At 38.7% G+C, this 22796-nt stretch overlaps 1 protein-coding gene across 1 annotated transcript in view; it reads left to right on the plus strand.

Annotated features, from left to right (window-relative positions):
• The window catches only part of LOC126412178 (modular serine protease-like), a 328117-nt gene that overhangs the window by 289301 nt on the left and 16020 nt on the right, over positions 1-22796 (plus strand). Inside the window, exon 11 of the mRNA XM_050081661.1 lies at positions 11914-12070. Coding sequence (XP_049937618.1) covers positions 11914-12070 — 157 coding nt within the window. The remainder of the gene's footprint in view (positions 1-11913; positions 12071-22796) is intronic.

A 22796-nucleotide genomic window follows, 5' to 3' on the forward strand; every position in this document is an offset into this window, starting at 1 on the left:
GAGAGAGACAGACAGACAGACACACACACACACACACACACACACACACACACACACACACACACACACACCCTCTTCCCCTTCCACTCCCTTTTCCACCTCTTTCCCTTTCTTTTCCCCCTCCATGTCTCCTCCTTCATCTCCACCTTCCTCTTTTATCCTCCTATTCCCCCCCATCTCCCACCCCCCCCCTACCCACTATATCTCTTATATGCTCTACTCTTAAAACTCCTTTTGTCATATGGTCTGGTCACAGTCATCTGTCTTTATTGTCTTTGAAACCTTAGGCACACATCAGAAAGTTTGGAAATTATGAACGAACACCTGGCACACACAGTTTTCAACCCACTGCACAAGTTCAACAGTCACACTTGAATGCCTATGTCAATCATTTTTGGCATGCATAGCTGCTATGTGACCAGTCTCAACTTTTCTGCACCACTCGCTCACACCATCATCACTGATAACCCTATCCTGTACACACTACACAGTCGTTGGCAAACCTCAGCAGCATTGACTACTTCTGCCTGTAGGAATAACAGAATGTACCTTACCATTGGTTGCTGCTTAGACACTGATGAATGCAACTGAGAGATGACTGACTCACTGAGGCCTTCAAGTGTCATTTTCCAATTTCCAGTCATGCAAGCACCATGAGGATACAAGTACTTTTTTATTTTTGATGATCAATGAGATGTTGGTCTGTGACCAGCCCTTATAAATCTAATGAGTGGTTTCAAGTTAACAGAAGTTCTCAAGTATTTCTATATTATCTGTGTTTACGACCTTCAATTGTCACCCGACAATGATCTAAGAAACCAAAAGACGATTTGTGACCAAATAAATGTAATTTCTGCAAAACCTTAGGAAAGTCTTTGTTGTGTAATATTCTTATAATGTTGTGACTTTTACTACTGTGGTGCATGTGGGCTTTGTGTCTGTCTTAGCTTCAGCAATGCATGTTCTATGCTGTTCCTAGTAGCTTACTCACATTCCTGCATTACCCCATTTGGTCTTGTATTTATAACCCTGTTTCCACCTGACCAGAAGATCTGTTTATCCTGTCATGGAACTTCACTAATCCTACTATATCTAACTTTAAACTATCCATTTCTCTTTTTAAATTTTCTAACCTACCTGCCTGATAAGGGATCTAACATTCCACACTCTGAACCATAGAGTGCCAGTTTTGTTTCTCCTGAGCAACCCCACCCAGAGATCTGAATGAGGGACTACTTTACCCCCTGGAATATTTTTCTGCACAGGAAGCCATCATCATTTAACCATATGGTAGAGCTCCATGCTTTCAAGAAAAATTATGCCTGTAGTTACCCTTTGATTTCAGCCGATTGCAGTAGTAATGCAGCAAGGCTGTTTTGCTGGCTGCTAGGTATTGGGAGAAAGGAATTAAAGAGAAAGCCACTCTGTAGAATTTTGTGCAGAGAATAATTTAATCATGACTAACAGATGGTTTACACAAGATGGTTGTACATGTGGAAGAGACCTAGAGACACCAGAAGGTTTCTGATTGATTATTTAATTGTAAGACAGATCTTGGAATCATATTTTAAATTGTAAGATATTTCCAGGTGCAGATGTGGACTCTGACCACAATTTATTGATTACAAACAATAGATTAAAACTGAAGAAATTCCAAAACTGCAGGAAATTAATAAGATGGGACCTGAATAAGCTGAAAGCACATAGGTTCTCAAGAGTTTCAGAGGTAGCATTAGGGCACAAATGACAGCAAGAGGGGAACAGAATACAGTAGAAGAAGAATGTGCAGCTTTGAGAGATGAATTCGTGAAGACGATGATCAAATAGGTAAAAATGCAAGACCTGGTAGAAATCCTCGGATAATACAAGAGATATTAAATTTAATTGATAAAAGAAGAAAATTTAAATATGCAGTTAATGAAACAGGTGGAAAGTAATGCAAATATTTAAAAAATGGGATTGACAGAAAGTGCAAAATGGCTAAGCAGAAATGGCTAGAGGACAAATTTAAGTATATAGAGACATATTTCATGAGGGGAAAGATAGATATTGCCTACAGGAAAATTAAAGAGGCCTTTGGAGGAAAGAGAAACAGCTGTATGAATATGAAGAGTGCATATGGAAAACTACCACAAAGAAGAGAAAGCAGAAATGTGGAAGGAGCATATAGGGTGTCTATATAAGAAAAAAATATCTGAGGACAATATTGTAGAAATGGAGGAGGATGTAGATGAGGAAGGATGAGATGGGAGATATGATAGTGTGAGAAGAATTTGACAAAGCACTGAAAGACCTAAGTTGAAACAACACCCCTGAGTAGACGACATCCTGTCAGAACTACTGATAGCCATAGGACAGCCAGCCATGAAAAAACTATTCCAACTAGTGTGCAACATGTATGACACAGGTAAAGTACCGTCAGACTTCAAGAAGAATATAATACTTCCAATTTCAAAGAAATCAGGTGCCGACAAGTGTGATTATTATTGAACTATCAGTTTAGTAAGCCATAGTTGCAAAATACTAACACAAATTCTTTACAGAAGAATGGAAAAACTTGTAGAAGCCAACCTCAGGGAAGATCAGTTTGGATTCCAGAGAAATGCAGAAACATTGAGGCTGTACTGACTCTATGACTTCTCTTAATAGATATGTTAAAGAAAGGAAAACCTATGATTGCAGCATTTGTAGACTTAGAGAAAGCTTTTGACAATGATGGCTGGAATACTCTCTTTAAAATTCTGAAAATAGCTGGAGTAAAATACAAGGTTTAAAAGGCTATTTACAGCTTGTACAGAAACCAGATGGCAGATAAAAAGAGTTGATGGGCAAGATATCAAAGCAGTGGTTGAGAAAGGAGTGAGACAACGTCATACCTATCCCCAATGTTATTTGTTCTGTACATTGAGCAAGCAGTAAAGCAAACCACAGAAAAATTTGTAGTAGGAAGTTCAGAGGGAAGAAATAAGAAACTTCTAGATTTGCCAGTGACACTGTAAATCTGTCAGAGATAGCAAAGGACTTGGAAGAGCAATTGAACATAATGGACAGTATGTTGAAAGGAGGGTGTAAGATGAACATCAACAAAAGCAAAACAAGGATAATGGAATGTAGTTGAATTAAATCAGGTGATTCTGAGGAAATTGTATTATGAAAAGATACACTTAAAATAATAAATGAGTTTTGCTATTTGGACAGCAGAATAACTTACAAAGGCCAAAGTAGAGAGGATATAAAATGTAAATTGGCAATGACAAGAAAAGTATTTCTGAAGAGGAATCTGTTTAACATCGAATATGGATTTAAGTGTCAGGAAGTCTTTTCTCAAAGTATCTGTATGCAGTGTAGATGTGTGTGGAAGTGAAACATGGCTGATAAACAGTTTAGACAAGAAGATAATTGAAGCTTTTGAAATATGGTGCATGAGTAGATCAACTAATGAAGAGGTTCAGAATAGGAGTAGGGAGAAAAGAAATTTATGGTACAACCTGAGTGGAAGAAGGGATTGATTGACAGGACAGATTCTGATTCTGAGACACCAAGGGATCACCAATTTAGTACTGGAGGAAAGTGTGGGGATAAAAATCATAGAGGGGGGACAAGAGATGAATATAGTAAGCAGATTCAGAAGGATGTATGTTGCAGTAGTTATTTAGAGATGAAGAGGTTTGCACAGGATAGTGTTGAATTAGAGCTGCAACAACAACAACAACAACAACAGCAACCATGTTCTGACAAATATGACAAAAAATTCTCTTAATGTTATATCATCACCCATAATTACTTCTCTTCTGAAGGCATCACCTAAAACAAATCTGCCGTACGGCCATCTAGCCCTTCTTAACCACACAGACCCCTGAAATGCCCAACGTGGTCAAGAGACTGGAACAACAGTGCAGGTGACTGCTGTGTGTAAGAAAAGGAAAAGTACAGACCCACAAAATTACAGACCTGCATCCTTAACATGACTTTGCTGCAGAATTCTTGAATATATTCCTAGCTCAAATATAGTAAATTTCCATGACAGAGAAGCTTCTGGCCACAAACTGTCACAGATTGCACAAGCATCATTCCTGCTAAATTCAGCTTATCTTTTTCTTGCTCAATATCCTGAAAACTGTGGATGAAGGGCAACAAGCAGATTCCATATTCCTAGATTTCTGGAAAGCATTGGACATGGTGCCACACTGCAGACTGTTAATGAAAGTCCAAGCATATCAAATAGTTTCCCAGATATTAAGTGGTCTGGAGACTTCTTAAAGAGTATAGCACAGTTCGTTATCCTTGATGTTGAGTGTTAATCAGAGACAATGGCATTGTCAGGAGTGCCCCAACAAAGATTGATAGTATCTTGTGCTTTCTCTGTATATAAATGATTTGATGGATAGGATGAGTAGCAGCAATCTGTTACTGTTTGCTGATCATGCTGAGACATACAGGAAAGTATCATAACTGAGTGACCGTAGAAGGATACAGGATGACTTAGACAGAATTTCTCGTTTGTGTGATAACTGGCAGCTAAATGTTGAAAAGTGTTAGTTAATGCAAATTAATAGGAGAAACAATCCTGTAATGCCCATATACAGTGTTGCTGATATGCTTTTTGACAAAATCACATCCATATCTATGTCTAGCACTGCAGAGTGAAATAAAATGGTATGAGCATACAAGGGTGGTAGCAGGGAAGGCAAATGATTAACTTAAGTTTATTGGCAGAGTTTTATGAAAATGAAGCTCATCTACAAAGGAGACTGCGTGTAAGAATGCTTATGCAACCCAATGTTGAGTATTGCTAGAGTGTTGGATTAAAGGAAGACCTTGAAACAATTCAGATGTGTGCTGTGAAACTCGATACCAGTAGGTCAAATATCGCGCAAGTGTTATGGAGATGCTTTGTGGGTTCAAAAGGGAATCCCTGGTAGTAAGATGACATTCCTTTTGTGAAACATTAGTAAGGAAATTTAGAGATCCAGCATTTGCAGCTGACTGCAGAGCTATTCTACCGCTGCCAACAGATGCTTTGCATAACATCTGTGACGACAAGCAAAAAAATTAGGCCTCAAATGGAGGCATGTAGGCAGTCATTTTTCCCTCACTCTGTTTGTGAGTGGAATGGGAAAGGAAATGGCTAGTAGTGGTGCATGGTGCTCTCTGATGTACACCATACAGTGGCTTATGGAGTATACATGTATGTTAAGGAGCCAAAACATTACAACCACCTGTTTGATAGTGTGTTGGTCCACTTTTCAAACAAAGTACAGCAGTGATTCTGCTTGGCATGGATTCTACAGGTCCCTGCTAGGTTTCCAGAAGTATATGGCGCCAGATATCTACTCACAGGTCACTAAATTCCAACAAATTATGGGACAGTGATTTGTGGACATGCACCTGTCACCCGATGTGTGTTCTAGTTGGTACAGATCAGGGGTATTTACTGGCTGAGATATCAGTGTGGGTTCACTATCAAGCTCTTCAAATGACTGAAGTGCGATTCTGGCAGTGTGTCATGGAGAGTTATCCTGCTGGAAGATGTTACCACCAGAGAATACTTCAATCATGAAGGGATGCAGGTGGTCCGCATTAACATTCACATAGTTCACTGCTGTCATGGTGTCTTCGAGTATTACCATAGGTCCCATAGAAGCCCAACTCAATGTACCCCATAGCACAATTCAGCTCTCACTGGCCTGAATCTGTGGCTCAGTGTATGTTTCAGGTAGCCATTTGCCTGGAAGACAGTGTGTAAGGACTCAATCATTGACCTGGTGTAACAAGAAATGTGATTCATATGGCAGTGAAAACTCAGTGATGCTGTGCCCACTGCAATAGGGCATTTTACTGTTTTTCTTTTTCTTTTCTTTTTTTTGGAAATTGTCTTAAAAAACTTTGTGGTACTAACATTCTTTTTTTGCTCTTGAATTTTAGTATTTTTTCATAAGAACAGAAATGAAATTCGAATAATTTGAAACCTGCTGAAGTGCTCCATTTGTCATGTGGTACCTGTGATGTCTCTGGCTGGCTTTCGGCTTCTACTGTCATTATGCTAATTCACAGTGATGCCTTGTTTTAGAATTTACAGTTCAGAAAATGTGTTACAAATGGTGTGTAGTACCATACTGTACCAATACATCTATAAAAGCTCCTGAAAAGTTGTTTTTGAGCATTCCAGAGAATGAGATGATGTGTAAAATGTGGTTGCACTGTACTGGCAAATTGCTACCACAACAATGCACAAGTTCACTAACTTAATTAAAAATATTTTGGACTGTAAAGTTAACATTAACTTACCTCCAAGATATGGTCTCCCAATGTTAGGGACTGATGACCTTGCTGTTTGGTCCCCTTCCCTCAAATCAACCACCCAACCAACCAACCAACTGACTGTTTCATTGAAGAAAAGAATCACTCAACAAAATTACACTTCTAAAGAAAATTGTCATTTTACCCAACTTCACCTCAGCCATTCAGTAGCTCAGTTGTTAGAGCAGTACACCATCGATTTTATAAGATGATATCTATAGATCAATCTTTCAAAAAAAATCCAAAAGAACATTTTAACTTATTTGTAAAATGACTTGACAGTCCTCTCATATGAAAACCAAATCAAAATTACAAAACTTTCACCACACCAGTCAGAATCAGAATATTATTGTGTTTTCCTTTCACACAACACATTCAAAAAGATTTTCTAGTTAATGTGACCACATGCTTTTACTTTATTAGAAACAATGATTTTACCTTTGTATTGTCCAGCTAGGATCCTTATTGTTTAAACCTTTCGCAGTTTCATCGTCTTACATAACGCTGAAGTAAGTCTCTTCAAGTGTTTACTTCTTCAATTAGTTTACACTCTCAAACCTCACAGCCCTTATGTTTATGTCACCTGCATGTTGTACCTCTTTGTCCCACACCTTGTTGTACTGTAGGTGGATGGTGATATCTTCACTAATAGCAATGCTTTCCAGAAAAGGGAATTGTTTGTTGGCAATGAAAATGCGTATATCCTCTGTTGTCCATTTTTCAGACTAAGACCAGTGTGTAGCTACATATAATACATCACACAATTGAAACAACTGCTACTATCAGTTCTTACTAATGCTATCTTATTTTTTCATGTAAAACTTTTAAAAAACATGTGACCCTTTCAGGATTCAAACTTGTGACCCCTTAATCTGTAGTTGGAAGCACTATCCATTGCACCACCGAATGCTAGATGCAGGATGCAGGATGTCGGCAGAGTGTCTTCTGCAAAGGAAATCATCTCCAAGTTTTGCCAAGAACAATTTTATTGGACTTTGGGTCACTGGTCATGAGTAATAGTTGACAATCTAGTTATAATATATGGATCCATTTGCAAAAGTTCTACATTGCCTTAGTTTTGAGCCAGTTTAATGATGTTGCAGGGAGCAGGGAAAAAGAATGTCAGTCATACAAAATATTGCCATTGTAAATGAGTGGAGCATAAATGTATCAACTTTCATGAAGTTTCCACTATCAGTGTTCACAAAATTCCTTCCTATTGTCATTTAAAAGTTGTAATTGTGTCTTCTATCACTAAATAGCTAAACTGTTTGCAGAAAAAGTATGTAAAAGCCACATAACTTTGATTAACATTCTTATGGCAAGTGTATAGCTTCGTCTTATTCCTAGTCTGTGACATCACCAGTGCATCAGCCAATAACAGAGCATTTTCAATCATATGACCAGATCTTGATATTTAATGATTTTCAAGTTTTATTATCACATGAAAATAACACATATTTTGTGAGAATACTGGCTGTAAATGCTATTTAAATGTTGTAATCAATCAGGATAACAACAGTCTGAACCATATTTTTAACAAAGGGAAATAGCATATTTAAGTAACGATGTTGTTGGGTCAACAGCAGAAACACGTAGTGGTCGTGTGATGTAGTGCTCAATGCTCAACAATGGCATTTGAGTGGTGTGCTCCAAAACACTTGAGTCTGTATGAGCATTGTACTCTGATGTCAGATTTGCCACAGATTGCTGCCTGTCCTGGACTATACAGTGGGGGTTCCTCTGACCTCTACATTTTTTGATGAGGCTGGATCATCCAATACCGTATGGTCCACTCATTATCTTTCAATCACTTTCTATAGGTGCTCACAACAGTAATACACAAGCAACCCACCAGCTTCACTGTTTCAGAAATTCTTGTTTCCAGCCACAGTGCCACAACAATGTGCCCTTTGTTAAAACAACTTATATCAATCGATTTCAGCATTTGTGGTCTATATCTCTACTATGATGACTGCTCATTCCTCTCTCTTCCCTTAGATTCCTTCCTTGCTCCAACATGTGCTCGCAACACCACCAGGAGGCATACTATCTTGCAGTGGACAGTGGTCATAATGTTTTGGCTCATCAGTGTATGTGGATGTAGATTTACTGTTGAAATCTTCATGATCAGGACTAAGGGTGAGAAGCTCTGTCCACATTCCTCTAGAACCTCAGCATCTTCTCCCCCATTCACTTCATCTGGTCCCCCTCAGCCCAACAGTCCATCTTTCTCAATATTGAGATGCAGCTTACATGAGCAGGAGGAAGGAGGGAGGTGTTGCAAGTTACAGAGACAAACATTAATAACCAAAGACCACAGGTGTAATTTTAATGTCATCAAATAACTCATAAAATATGGGGCAAGTATTGCAAGTTACACAAAGCAGATACAGAAGATATTAAAAACTATAGATCACAGATGTAATTACAGCCTTCTTTCTACTTCCTCATTCCTTCAGCCCCTCTCCCTACCCTCCACCATCCCTTGCCTATTTTCCTCCTCAATTCCGCCTCCCCCCTCCCAACTATATCCCACTTCCAACTCATTTGCCCCTTCACTGCCGTCAGTGTCCCCCACCCAGCATCCACCCTCTCCCCTATGTATCCCCAGTCCATCCTAACATGTTGGATGCTTTGTTTGTTTTGACATGTCCCATCTGTGCTCCCAGTAGGTAGACAGTTGCTTGCTATGTTTGAAAATATTTAAAGATGCATATTGTCTTCCTTTATAATGATGGACTTTACATTGATGTAATGTAATGAGGGGTATTTATGATGATATGTTTCAATCTTTGAGATCAGTGCCATGTTGCATGAAGTCAAAGTAAAATGGTTCTCAGGTCCAATGCCTCCAGTCTGGTATGCGACATCTTGAAGTGACATCTTTTGAAAATTTGCTTAATGGCAGTTGCAGATGAATGTACATTTCTTTGTATTGCTCACCTGTATGAGTTTTCTTAAGCATGTTGTAAGTGCTTGTACTCAGTGTACACATTCAGACCTGATGTTTCACTGGTTCTGCAGTATCAGTATACAAGCATTTCTAATTTTGTCTTTTGTGTCAATTTTGGCCACAGGTATTTGATGATAATTACTCAAAACACAACATAAATGAAGTATTTAGCAGTGAAGACATTTCCAAGGAATTACTAAATGCCAAATATAAATGGTTGCATACCTTGAAAATGGATGACTTCATCTGTCAAATGGAAGTAATCTTCTATTCCTTGCATACTACAGCACCTCTATGGTTGTTAGGTTATTGTCTCCCTTTACACGTTGAGCTAGCTGTTCAATGACTTCATATAAACTTTGTATCTCTTGATTGTCTGATTCTGATGTTGGCATGTACATCTAAATTCTTGTTGTTGATACTGGTTTACTGGTGATTCTGATGAGAATGATAATATCACCAAACTGTTCAGAGTACCTCCTATCTGAACTACCTTCCTATTCATGATGACAATTTACGTTTCTGTTGATATTGCCCTAAATTTTTTGGATCAACCTGTACTTCAGTGACCTTTCACTATACCTATACTGAGGATTTGCATTTCCTTTCTTAGATTTTTTAGCTCTTCTATCACATTCAGACTTCTGACCTGTAGAATTCCACCCTTTCGTTGATTATTCAATATTTTACTCATAGTTATCTCCCATTTGGCAGTCCACTCCCAGGGACCTGACTGGGGGATTAATCTGGAATCTTCTGCTAATGGAGATCATGACGACACTTTTTTGGTTGCTGGCCATATGCACTGTGGATACAGATTAAGTGTCTTCCCAGTGGTTTCCATTGCCTTCCGCATCATCATGCAGTTGATCATTACTGATTCTTCCACCTTTTAAGGTAAATTTTCCATCCTAAGGCCCACTGGATTCCCAGAACCTCTGTCTGCTCCTCAGCCTTCCCAGACTATCTATGCCAGAAGTCCGTTTGATCTCCTGGTTACAAACAGGTCTGAACTTCCTGACTAAGTTAATGGAATGAATTGTCATAAGACCATTATATCATCACTGAATATGGTTGTAGATAGGAATGTAAAGAAAATTGGGAAGATATTTCTGCTTAGCAAGTGTGACAAGAAACATATTTGAGAGTACTTGAGTAGTCAACATGATGCATTCATCAGCAGGTCTTAAAATTTTGAACATAAATGACCAAAGTTCAAGAGTTTCATAATAATTCATTTTAGACCACTACATGCTGAGCAAAATTGTGAGAGAGTGGAAATGTGTAGTTCGACAAATGTGTTAGAAAGCTGCTCAAAATCAGAGAGAGCTTCACTGATGATTTAAATGTAGTCAAATGCTCATAAACAAATGTAACATACTGCACATGAATAGACAGCAAGATACCATGTGATTGCAATCTCTGGAAGCAGTCTCATCCATAAAATATCTTGAAGTATGCATACAGAGCGATTTAGAATAGAAATCCAACATAAAATGAATTACAAGTATGACAGATGTCAGATTGAGATTCATTTGAAGAGTAGTCCATTCACAAAAAATATAATTTACAAGCTCCTCATTTGACAAATACTTGAATATTCCTTCTCAGACTGGGATCTGTACCATGTAAGATTGATATAAGAATTAGAGAAGGTCCAGAGAAAAGCCCATTGCGGGTTCATTTAGTAAACATGGAAGCATCATGGAGAAGCTCATCAATCTTCAATGGCAGGTACTACAAGAGAGGTGTTTTGCATCACAGTGAATTTACTGATAAAATTCTGAGGGTGTATGTTCCTGGTAGAGCCAACCAATATATTGCTTCCTTCTCTGTATATCGTGCAAAAAGACCACAAGGTAAAATTTGTGTTCCCACCAAGTGTTACTAACAATTGTCCTTCATATGGGCCATTCTTGACTGGAAGGTGAAAGTGCAAAGTGGAGAGGGGGGGGGGGGGGGAGGGGGGGGGGAGGGTGACAGTGGCGCACAAAATACCATCCACCACACACTATAAGGTGGCTTGCCTGGGTAGATGTGTAGCTGCAATGTCAGGGAACAGGTCCTGCACGACTGGGCAGCAGCATCTCACCCATTTTGTGGCTTGCCATTGAATATCACTGCATGTTATGGTGCACAGGCACAGTATCCAGTGTTACTCTGCAGTGGCTTTTGGTTTCACTGATGTACAAAGTTGTGCACTTTTAACTGACTTCCTTTATATTGGTTATTGTTTTGATTTTATTTCACTGTAAGGTGTTTTTAGGTTTATTCATTCATTCCCTGCTTACATTGAATATAAGGCCACACATGTTTGCAGATATACAACAGGTGCAAAACATTTCCTGAGTAGTTTATATAGGTATAGTGTCATGAAATAGTTTTACCTTCAACACATGCTTAGGAATATTAGTATGTAAGGTCATGCAAAAGAAATATAAACATGTGATAGCTTTCATGATTTAAAGTGACTAACAGTAATCTAGCTCTACCTGCAGCATTTTCTTTTTGATTTGTCCCAGTGTAAAATAATAACTGAAAACACCATTTTATACTCCAGTAGTTCAAAGTTCCCATATATCTTCCACACTTCTTAACCGTTTGATCTCTACTATCTGTTATCATGCTTGTGTAATTATTGTATAACTATATTGTAGGTTGCAGGTTGGGGTATAACAGAAGAAGGAGAACCAAGTGAAGAACTCCTTTCTGCAGAATTTCCTGTAATTGAATATCGGGAATGTCTCAAGAAAATTAAACCAAACTACCAGATCTACTTTGGAAGTGATAAGATTTGTGCTGGATACAGAAATGGTATTACTGAACATTTCTTAAAATTATTTTTATGTAAACATTTATCTTCATATTTTATAATAATAACTACCAGCAATTTGCCATGCATTGCAGTATGGTTAGGAAGATCCACTGTCACGTTCCCAATGGCCAATATTAAAATATGTGGAGCATAAAAGTTGTGAAACCATATATGCAGACACCAGCTGCAGATGTGTGTCACACTCAGAAAACCCATGAATACAGTTATGCAGATGAATTTAGCTTTACTCATAAAGACAGATTTTGCAAAAATACAAATCACACATTACCATACCCCTACCTGGTACCAAATTAAAGCATGCTTCAATGAACTTCAATCCATATCCTGTTCATTTCTGAGTTATATTCTTTCATGCAAAATAATTAGAAATTTGTGTAAAATGTGTAACAAAGTATTACATTAACAATACCCTTTTCCTTGAAAGAACTCGAATGTTCGTACTTCATACATGATGTTTATTCTGCAACATATTTACAAATACTAAATGCCTGTAAATTGTAACACTGCAGTCACTGAGTGGTATACACAGTGACAGCCTGGGACTCGAACCCAAATTGCAATTGCCTTAACATTTAGACTACCTGAGCAGCACTTCATTGTCACAGTATGGCTGATGTTACTGCATTTTCATTAATTTAATCTCTATGAATATTGAAGGCCCTTTGAATGAATTGCATCATTAATAGCAAAAAAGTATCTCTGAGTGGATACGATCTGAGTGAAGAAAATGTAGAACATCTGGAATATGGATGCAAAGTGTTAATGATACAATTTCATTACAGTTCATTTAATTGATTTCAGAGTTCTTGTATATTAATAAAACTAAACTTCACTATTATTATTATCAGCATTATTATTAATTATTAAAAGTGAGTCTTGACATTCCTAGGCATAGGCCGACATAACAGGCAACTCTCAAAAAGTGAAATGTTTGAAATTTTTTAATAAATTGCCAGATTCCACTATCAATACACTTTTCAATAATTTCAAAAGTAGATTATATAACTGGTTAATAAACAATTCATTACACAGTTTAAGAAAATTCTTGGATATTAGTAGTGCAGAAATTGAGTTTTAGGATTATGGCGACAATTCTGTACAATTCTGTTCTCTATTCAGACTGTCTTGTTCCAGTCCTTTCCTCTTAGTCACCCTGCCATTTGCTAATTTTAGACCAGAAGATATCATGGTTTTGGACATCTTGTGAAGTAATTCTTGCCAGTTTCAGATCAATTTTAATTTCACCAGCTCATTTGGTTGTGTCTGCATTGGCTTTGCTCCTATTGTCATAAAAATCAATTATTTTTTTATGTGTCTGTCTGGGTTCATTCTTTTAATGTGTTTGTAGAATCTTAATTTACATTTTCTAATGTCACTATGGATATTTGTGTATTATTTGATTTCCTGATTGCTTCTAAGTCAGAACTGTTTGTCTACAAGTTCTGATCCTAGAATTCGTCATGCAATTTTGCATTGCTTTTTCTGAATGTTTCCTTTTTCTCAGTGTTTTCAATTTCTGTTTTTGTTCAGAATTAGTGTTTTTAATCCACAAAGACAGTTTGGTTTAATCACTATATTGTAATGTCTTAGTTTTGTGTGTGTGGAATACGTTTCTTGTTGTAGATATTATGGGCAAGTCAATATGCTGTGTTCAGATTCTTGCACCAAATTTTGTTTGCTTTTGTTTACATTCAATTTTCCTGAGTGGTTTCATTGAAATATTTAAATTTCAAAACTTGTTTGCTTTTTCTTTCATTCATATGCATGGACTTTGGTGCTTCTTTGTTGCAGGTAATGTATTCTGACTTTTCAAAAGATATCTGGAGAGGGAGTTTTTCTGCTGTTTCTTTCAAGAGTTCAATCTGACTTTGGACTAACGAAATGTCATGAGTTAATAGTGTTGAATCCTTGCCAAATTCTAGGCAATCTGTAGATAACTTTCTTCTGCCTAAAGTGATTGATTGGTCAGTTTTGAGGATTGATTTCTGTTTGTGCCTTTCCTGTATCATGTTCTCAAGGACACAGTTGAAAAGTAATAGAGCCAACATTCATTCCTGTCTTATTCCTGTTTTGGTTTCAAAAGGATCTGAGAATTCCCTCATAAATTTAGCTTTGGACTTTGTCAGTGTTTGATTTATGATTGGAAGTATTTTCAGATCTAGGCTTTGTTCTTATAATATTATGAAGAGTGATTCATGATTATCTGAGTTGTTGGTTCTTTTGAAATCAACAAATATGCAGACACAAATTTTTCCTACAAATTCTCTGATATCTAAGGATTAGCCTTAGGTTCAACATTAGCTCTGGAAATGAATGTCCTGGCCTGAGTCCTGCCCTGATATTATCCTATTTTTGGTTGAAGTTGTTTCTGTGCTCTATCAAGAAGACAATAAGATGGAACTTTGTATGCAGCTGATATTAGTGAGATTCTCCTGTAGTTATTTATACCTGTTCTCTCTCCCTCCTTGTGTAATGTGTGAATTAGTGAATTTTCCAATCTTCTGGAATTTGTTCTGTTTGTCAAATACCTTGCAAGAATTTGATGACTTCTCTTATGGTGTTTGAGCCAGTGATTTGAGGATATCTGCTATAATTCCATTTTCTCCAGGACTTTGTTATTTTTTAGTCTTTTGATCTGTCCATCTATTTCTTCTTCATCTGGCAGTAATGACTTTGGATTAGTGCTCTCAGGTGGTGTGAATTTTTGTGTTGGTTCTGAAGAGTTAACTAGTTCTTTGAAATGTATGACAAAGTCCTTTAAATTTTGTTGGTTGTTTAGAGTCAATTGTCCATTTTCTTTCTTGAAGTGAACACTTTGTGTTGGTCCCCCCCCCCCCCCCTTTGTGTTGGTCCCCCCCTTCCCATTTTAAACTGACCAACACTTTGTGTTTGATAGCCTATTGATTACTTTTGAAGTTATTGTAGAGTTTTTGTGTGGTTTTTCTTTCGAAGTCTTTCTCAATTTCATGTAGTTGTTACTTTTCATATTTTCTTTTGCTCTTTCTGATTAATTTGGCTATTGCTGTCTTCACTATAGGGAATGTCTTGCAGTTGTCTTCTAATTTACTGCTGTTCCAGGTGCATGCATCCTGTTGAGACTGAATTGCTTACTTATGTTCCTCATTCCATCAATGATGCTTTTTTCTTTTCTGCAGAGGAATTAGTGTTTGTACTGTGTCAATCAATTTGCTTTTCTGTTGTTGTCAATTTTTGACTGCTTTTTCTCTAGTTCTTCCATGAATGTGTCCTCTTTTTTTGTCACCCTCTGAAGTTTTAAACATGTCAGGTAATGATCTGAGCCTATGGTTGCACCCTTTCTGACTTTAACATCAATAGTTTCTCTGTGGCTTGAATAAAAGATTGCTACACAGTCAATATGGAATTCACTGGTGAGTCAGTTTGGTGATTTCCATGTCACAAATTTTGATGGATTCGTTTTGAAGTGCGCTGACATGATTTTAAGGTTGAATATCCTGTAAAGTTCAAATAATCTACATCTATTCTGGTTGGTTCATTTATGTGCTGGGAATTTTCTAGTGTATTTTTGTACTTTATTTCTTTGCTTAGCTGTGCACTGGAATCACCTAGCAGGATTTTGACATGGATTTGTGGATTTTTAGATACTATTTCTTCTATTGTTTCCAATGATTTCCCAATCTTTTCCCAGTTAGTTTTATGATAATGAATACAGGCTGAAGCAATGAATTAAAATTTATACCAATGCCAGTATTCAAACCCAGGAGTCCTGATCACACTAACCATTGCGCCATCCTGGCACCAAAGCTAACACATCTTTATGAATTACTCCAATACACACTCGATTCACAATTTGGTACAAATTTTATTTCGTTGCTTCAGCCTGCATTCATTGTCCTAGCTAAATCTGAGACTTAATATGTCTCTGGATATCTTATTAATGGTTAGTTTTATTTTCAGCATTGACTAGTATGTTTAATTAATTAGTGTGCATGTTTTATTTGCACTTATTCTGTTGTTTACAGAATTCACAGAGGTGAATATCTCCCTTGACTGCAAAAGCGACCCCTAAAAGTGGTGCATTTTTCAATATTTGTTTGTCTGTTTCACTTTTGAAAAGTCTGCAGTTCCCAAAAACCATTGCATTTTCCTTAGATTTGTTTCTTATATGCCACTATTTGTATTTCTTGATCATTTAGAGTTCCTGTAGTGATGCAACTTTCATGTTCATAGCAGACTATTTATATTTAGTTTGCTATTTTTGGTATGGACTGGGAGTGGGAGTAGCATAGTGATGGACCAGGATGATGTGTAGCTTGGGTAGGCAACAGGGTACCACTTCAAGAGAAATGGGAATGGTGATGCGTAGGATGTCCCTGATTTATGGACATGATAATAGATACTCAAAATCCTGGCAAAGGGTATGGCTCAGATGTTTCAGTCTAGGATAATACTGGATGACAAGGGGGCTACATTTTGTAGCTAATTCTTGGGAGTGTGTGAGAATATGGCACAGGAAATCTGTTTACAGACCAGGCTTGGAGGAGGAGTGTGGGGGGGGGGGGGGGGGGTACATTGCCTCTCTGTGAAGGCCCTAATGAGACATTCAGTTTATTGAACAAGCAAGTTCTCGTCACTTCAGAAGTGCTCTCTGTGGATGAACGGGCTGTATAGGAGTGATGTTTGTGTGTATACAGGGTAGTGACAGTGTCAAAATGCAAGTACTGTTAGTGGTGTGGGCTTAACACAGAGAGAGGGTGGGCGGAGCCACTAGCCTCCAAGAATGTGGCATTGTTGACTTAGGAGGACCAGCTGAAGCAGATGAGGAAGAGGGTACTGAGGTTGTGGAGGAATCATGATAGGGTGTCTTGGATCTGAGCCCAGATCATGATGTTATCATCAGTGAGCCTGAACCAGGATTCATGGCTCACCATTCTTTCCCAGGTCCCTTCTTAAGAGTACTACCCTTTCAACAGAAGAAAGGATAGCCACTCACAACCTCAAAACAGGTCATGACCTAATCATCATTCCTGCATACAAAGACTCCACCACAGTTGTGGTGAACTGCAGTGAGTGCCTGACAGAAGGCTTTTGCCAAGCATCCAAGTCCTCCACCTACAAACTCTTTTGTAGTGATCCCATCCTAGAAGTCGAAGATAACCTCCAATCTCTGCTGAAATCCTTAAGCACATTTCAAAACCTCTCCCCTGTCTTCATCTCCTTTCTCACTGAAATGACACCCCACATGCAAACCTTCTGCATGCTTCCCAAAATCCACAAACTCAACAATCCTGGATGTCCCACAGTAGCTGGTTATTGTACTCCTATTGAAAGAATTTCCACTCCTGTTGATCAACCAATTGCCCAAAGCCTAGCTTCTCACATCAAATCTAGGAAGTTCGTTCATGGCTTTCTACCATCCCCACCCCTTTATCAGCAGATCCCAACTCATTTCTGTTAATGTCACCTCTCTATATACCAACATCTGTCATGTCTATGGCTTTGCCACTGTGGCATGATACCGCTCCCAACATCCTTCCCGATTCTGGACCGTACCATCTTACCCAACTGCCTTTCCTTTGAGGGTAAAGTATACACACAAATCTAAGACACATCTAGGGGCACCAGTGAGGCACCCTCCTATGCCGAGCTTTCTAAGAAACTTTCCTAACCTCCCTTAAATCCAATCATCTTGTCTGGTTCAGGCCATGGTCCTACTCAACACCATGCGCCACTTTAATGGACATTGACCTCCACCTCTTTGATATGTCCATACACTTTTTTGTTCATATTGAACAAACTAACCATCAACAGTACCAGCATTTCAACACCTGTCATGTCTTCCACACAAAAAAATTACTCCCGCTCAACCTGGCAACCTATGGATGGTATTCCTGCGGCGACAGGAATTGCATTGTCCGGTGTGCTGAAGGTCTCACGAGGGCCTTCACAGACAGCCATGACTCTCCAAACTTAGTCCAAAAATATTCTCCATGCCATATCCTCACATACAATTAATCATCTTACTAACGCATTAGCACCAAGTATCACCATGGACTGAAACAACTGAACTACATCTTTTTCCAAAACTTTGTGTATCTATCATCATACCCATAAATTATGGACATCTTCTCTAAGATCGTTCCCACCAATCCTAAGGTATTATTCTGTAGCCCATCCAAGCTACACATTATCCTAGTCCATTCTTAAGCTACTCCAACTGACAACCCCTTGCCATAGGGTTCATACCGCTGTTGAAGATCCAGGTGCAAGAACTGCTCAATACACCCACACAGCAGTTCTTACTCCATCCTGTCACAGGCTTATCCTACTGTGTCATAGGCAGGCCCACCTGTGAAAGCAGCAGTATCATATAACAACTCTGCTGCAATCACTGCAAAGCATTTTATGTCAGTATGACAAACAACCCCCTGCCCATTAGAGCACCTAATAGTGGCTAAGTACCAGGTTGACCACCCAATGGGGGAACATGCTTTGAACACACGTTCAAGTTCAATGGCTGCTTCATAACACAAGCCATCCAGATCCTTACCACCAGCACCAGCTTTTATGGACAACATAGGTATGAGCTGTTATTGCAACACGCTCTTCACTTCCATAATCCTCCTGGCCACAGCCTCCACTAACCACTTGTCTCCACACTGTTGCCTTCCTCTTTGCCTGTTCTGCCTTCCTCTTTCTGCATCCCTCCCAATCCAAGTCCAATGTTACCATCATCTTGCACTGCATCTCACTGCCTCTGGTACCTGTACATGCACACCCTCAACCCCTCCTGCACCCCCCTCCCCCCCCCCTCTCTCTTTCTCTCTCTCTCTCTCTCTCTCTCTCTGTCTCTCTCTCTCTCTCTCTCTCTCTCTCTCTCTCTCTCTCTCTCTCTCCCTTCTCTCTCCCTTCTCTCTCCTCCTACCCCCTCCTCTCGCAACTCACACCACCCAACATAATCTGCATCCTGCCCCAGAACACCTGCTGAAGTGCAATCCAAGCCTTACGTGACCAGGCAGCGCACAGTAGAGTTGCGGGGAAATGGTGGGGGCAGGGGGGGGGGGGGGCTATGGGTATGTGTAAGTGTACTCTACCTCAGGAAAGGATTTATTTCAAAAGCCAGCAGGTTTCCTTACTCTTTAGTGGGTGCTTGTTAATGACTCAATGCTGTTAGTTGGTGACTGGCCAACTTTACTTTTAAATTATATACATCCTGCCAGAACTTTCCTTACAAATTTGTGTTTTAATAGTTTTTCTTTAAGTAGGTCATGCTGCTGGACATTTTTAGAAGAAATTTCCAACTTTCTTGCATCTTTTTCAGCTTCTGTGAATTGTGCTGCTTTCATTTCCTTATGTTGAAAGTAGGTTAATATCCTTTTAGATGTACTTTGTGGACTCATTCATAACTCGTGACCATAAAAGGCAATCTTCCTTTCCTGAATCAGGTCACTTACCTTCTCTGCATACTTATATAGTTCACAGTTGTGATGAATTCCATACTCACTGTTTTCTTTGATGGGTTTCAAGATTTTTCTCAAAAGCTTTTTTTTGTTGGCCTTATGCTTCTCTATTAGCCCTTTCTTGTTCATTATAAAAGTTTCTGCCACATGTAGAGCCTCTAGTCAAACAATAGTCCATGTGTCTGCTTTTGGCATTTAAGGACATCAATCTCTTACTGTAAAAATTAGTTGGAAGGTCATTTCTGTTTTGTTAATGGGTAACACAAGGGCTTCTTTCATTGATAGGTTAGGCTCTAGCCATTCACCCAGCTATTTAAACTTTTCTGCCTGTTTAATTTTTCCTAGTCTGACCTCTAGCTCTCTTGGTGCTGGTTCATAAAGTGCATCTTCTCAAAGGAGATATGAGGCTCAGCCTTTGCACCCCTGTTTTCAGTTGCTTAAGGTGTTTTGCTGTTATATCTACAGAGTCTAGAAAGATTACTAAGCCATTTGAAAAAGCTAGACAGTTGATAACAAGAGTCATATACTCTTAGCCTAGCCTTGCCCAATTTTTGCCCTTGAATTGCTCATTTCTTTTTGCCATTTGTGTATGACCTTTTCGAAAACAAAGTTGCTGAGCAGATATGATAATCCATCTCTTTATCCTACTCTTGTCCTGTTTCCAAAATGGATGAGACATCTCTCCTTGGGACTTCACTTTGGAGGTGGTGTTGGTTAACGTTTGTTGGCTAATTCGTTTTGTGTTGTTATCTAAGCCAAACTCTAATTTAAAATAGTATGATTTGATCAGTTGAATTGTATGCCTTCCTGATGTCAACAAATTCTTCCTCATCAGTTTTGTGTATGAAAAGGTGGTTTTCAGCGCCATTATCTGCTCATAACATGATTGTCCCTTCCTGAAACCCCTTTGATATTCCCACAATTGTGGACTGATTTGTTGTTCCCCTCTATTCTGTAGAGCTTTTTAGAGTATCTTGTAAGCTATTAGCAGGAGGGAGATGGCAAGTAGTTTTTCATATCTGTTCTCTCCCAATCTTAAGTAGTGGATGAATTACAGCAGAGATTCATCTACTTGGAAGTTTTTTGTTTTCCTGAATCTCTCGAATAACTGTAACAATTTCACTGATTGCCTTCTCTCCTGCATACTCCCAGAGTTCAGCAGTCATCAGGTGGTTTGTTATCTTTCGGAGCTTGGACCATCTTCTGGATTTCTTCTTCATGGGTTGAGGCAAATTTTGGTAGATGTTTCAATTGTTTTCATAAGTGAATGCAGTCTCAGGAGCCATGCAGTTGAGGAGACATTCAAAATAACTTGCTAGAACTTGTCAATTATGTATGTCACTGTGGGCTAGTTTGCTGTGAATCTGAACTGCAGGCTCGGGAAGTTTTACTGGTTCAGATTGTGTATGAAGGATTCACAGAAGATACATGTGTTACTTCCATGGAAATCTTGCTCAATCTGTACAAACTGATTCTTATCAAATGTGCATGTTGTCACCCTGTGGGCAGTTTTTGATGGAGATTTCCTCACATCGAGGAAGCTGACCCTGTTCACTTCATTGTTCTTGCAGTTCCTCTTGTGCCAAGCAACCTATCTTAGTTGTATTGCTGCAGCACATTCATTATCCCACCAAGCATGTTTTCTGGATTTTGTGTGTGAGCTGCTTTCTATGCTGCTCTGATTATAACCTCTTTTAGCTGTTACCTGTTCTTCCAATTTAGTTTTCATATTGGAAGTGAATTCATATTTTCTCCTTAATTTGTCACAGTAAAACTTATAGCTCTTAGTAGATGTAACCTTTTTGATATTTCTTGCAACTATTGTAACTTTCATCTTTAAAATGTAATGATCTGAGTCTTGGTTGGCATGTTCTGTATCTTTTATTTCGTGTGCTGTCTGTGTAGTGGTGCACAGTCAATCTAGAATTCATCAAGTTGGAGTTGTCCAGATCTTCTGTTTCCTGGACTGTTGTCTGAAAACAGCTAATTCTAGAATCAGTTTGAATGCTTTGTGTAACTCCATTAATCTCTCTCAATCACAGTTGATTCTCCTGTGAGCTGGGTATTTTCCAAGAATCCTCAGATATTTTCTTTCCTCAACAAGCTGGGCATCAGAATCCCCAAGTGGACAAATGATGTGTTTGTTGTGAGGATATTTTCCGGTTCCTCCCAGAATGTGTCTGTTCCTTCAGAGTCATCTGTATTTGGTAGACTGATCAGTGCAGATACTTTCATCATTGTGTAAATTCTACTTGCACTATGGTAACAAAGAGACTCAGCTGTTAGGGGAGCTGAAGTCCATAATCGAAACCAAACTTTTTGTGCTGACAATAAATCCTGTGCCTAAGTGCAGAACAGTTTTTACTACACATTTTTCAATTTCTTCTACAAAGATTCTATAACTTCGTGGCTCAAAGCAACATTAGTCCATGAGTCTTGTTTTCCAAATTGCCATGGTCCATACCAGAGGCATTGGTGACACTTTTTAGTTGCTGGTTTCAAGAAGGGTGGTTGAGTCATAAGTTGCAAAAAAAAAAAAAAAAAAAATCCAGTGTCTGTATCCAATCTTTCTCAGAGTCTCTGATACATAAGGGCAGGTTCCCAGAATCCAAAAGCCCACTCACATTGTTGAGATGACAGTGGATCGGGCAGTAGTTATGGCTGAACTTTGCTTGTGGCAGTCAAAAAACTGTGGGTTAGGACTGGCAATGTTCCACACTGGACAAGGTACTGCCAAGACTGTAAGCACTGGAGAAAGCCTGATGTTTGGCATTAGTCAGTGCTGTCTGGCCAGCCCATGAGGACCTCCCATTCTGCCACCTCTCTCTTCACTATGACAGCATAGTAGCATTGCATGACATATTGGCAGATAATTATTGCAGGTTTCAGTGAAGTGACTTTTTGTAATTGGCAAATAGATATTTAAAACAATGCCAGTGGTTTTTGAGTGATCAATAAGATCTTGTCCCAGAGTATTCAGAATTTCCATGCCACTTTACTGATTTATGTTAGTGGCTATAATTCAGTTTTTGAGTACTCACATTTGTTGAATTTTTACACTTGTTGCTCACTGATTGTTCTATCACAGATGATGGCAGTGTCAGTAATCCACAAATTCTTTTCCTCTATAACTGGGATGTGTGGTGTATTGTGCTCTAGCATTTGATATGTCTCAAGGTAGAAATCCCCCAGTAATTTGGCACATATATTTCCAACAACTTTTGTGATTCCACCAGTTCCTTATTACCAGCACAGGGTAATTTTG

This window comes from Schistocerca serialis, chromosome 7, assembly GCF_023864345.2.
Source record: "Schistocerca serialis cubense isolate TAMUIC-IGC-003099 chromosome 7, iqSchSeri2.2, whole genome shotgun sequence".
Taxonomy (NCBI): domain Eukaryota; kingdom Metazoa; phylum Arthropoda; class Insecta; order Orthoptera; family Acrididae; genus Schistocerca; species Schistocerca serialis.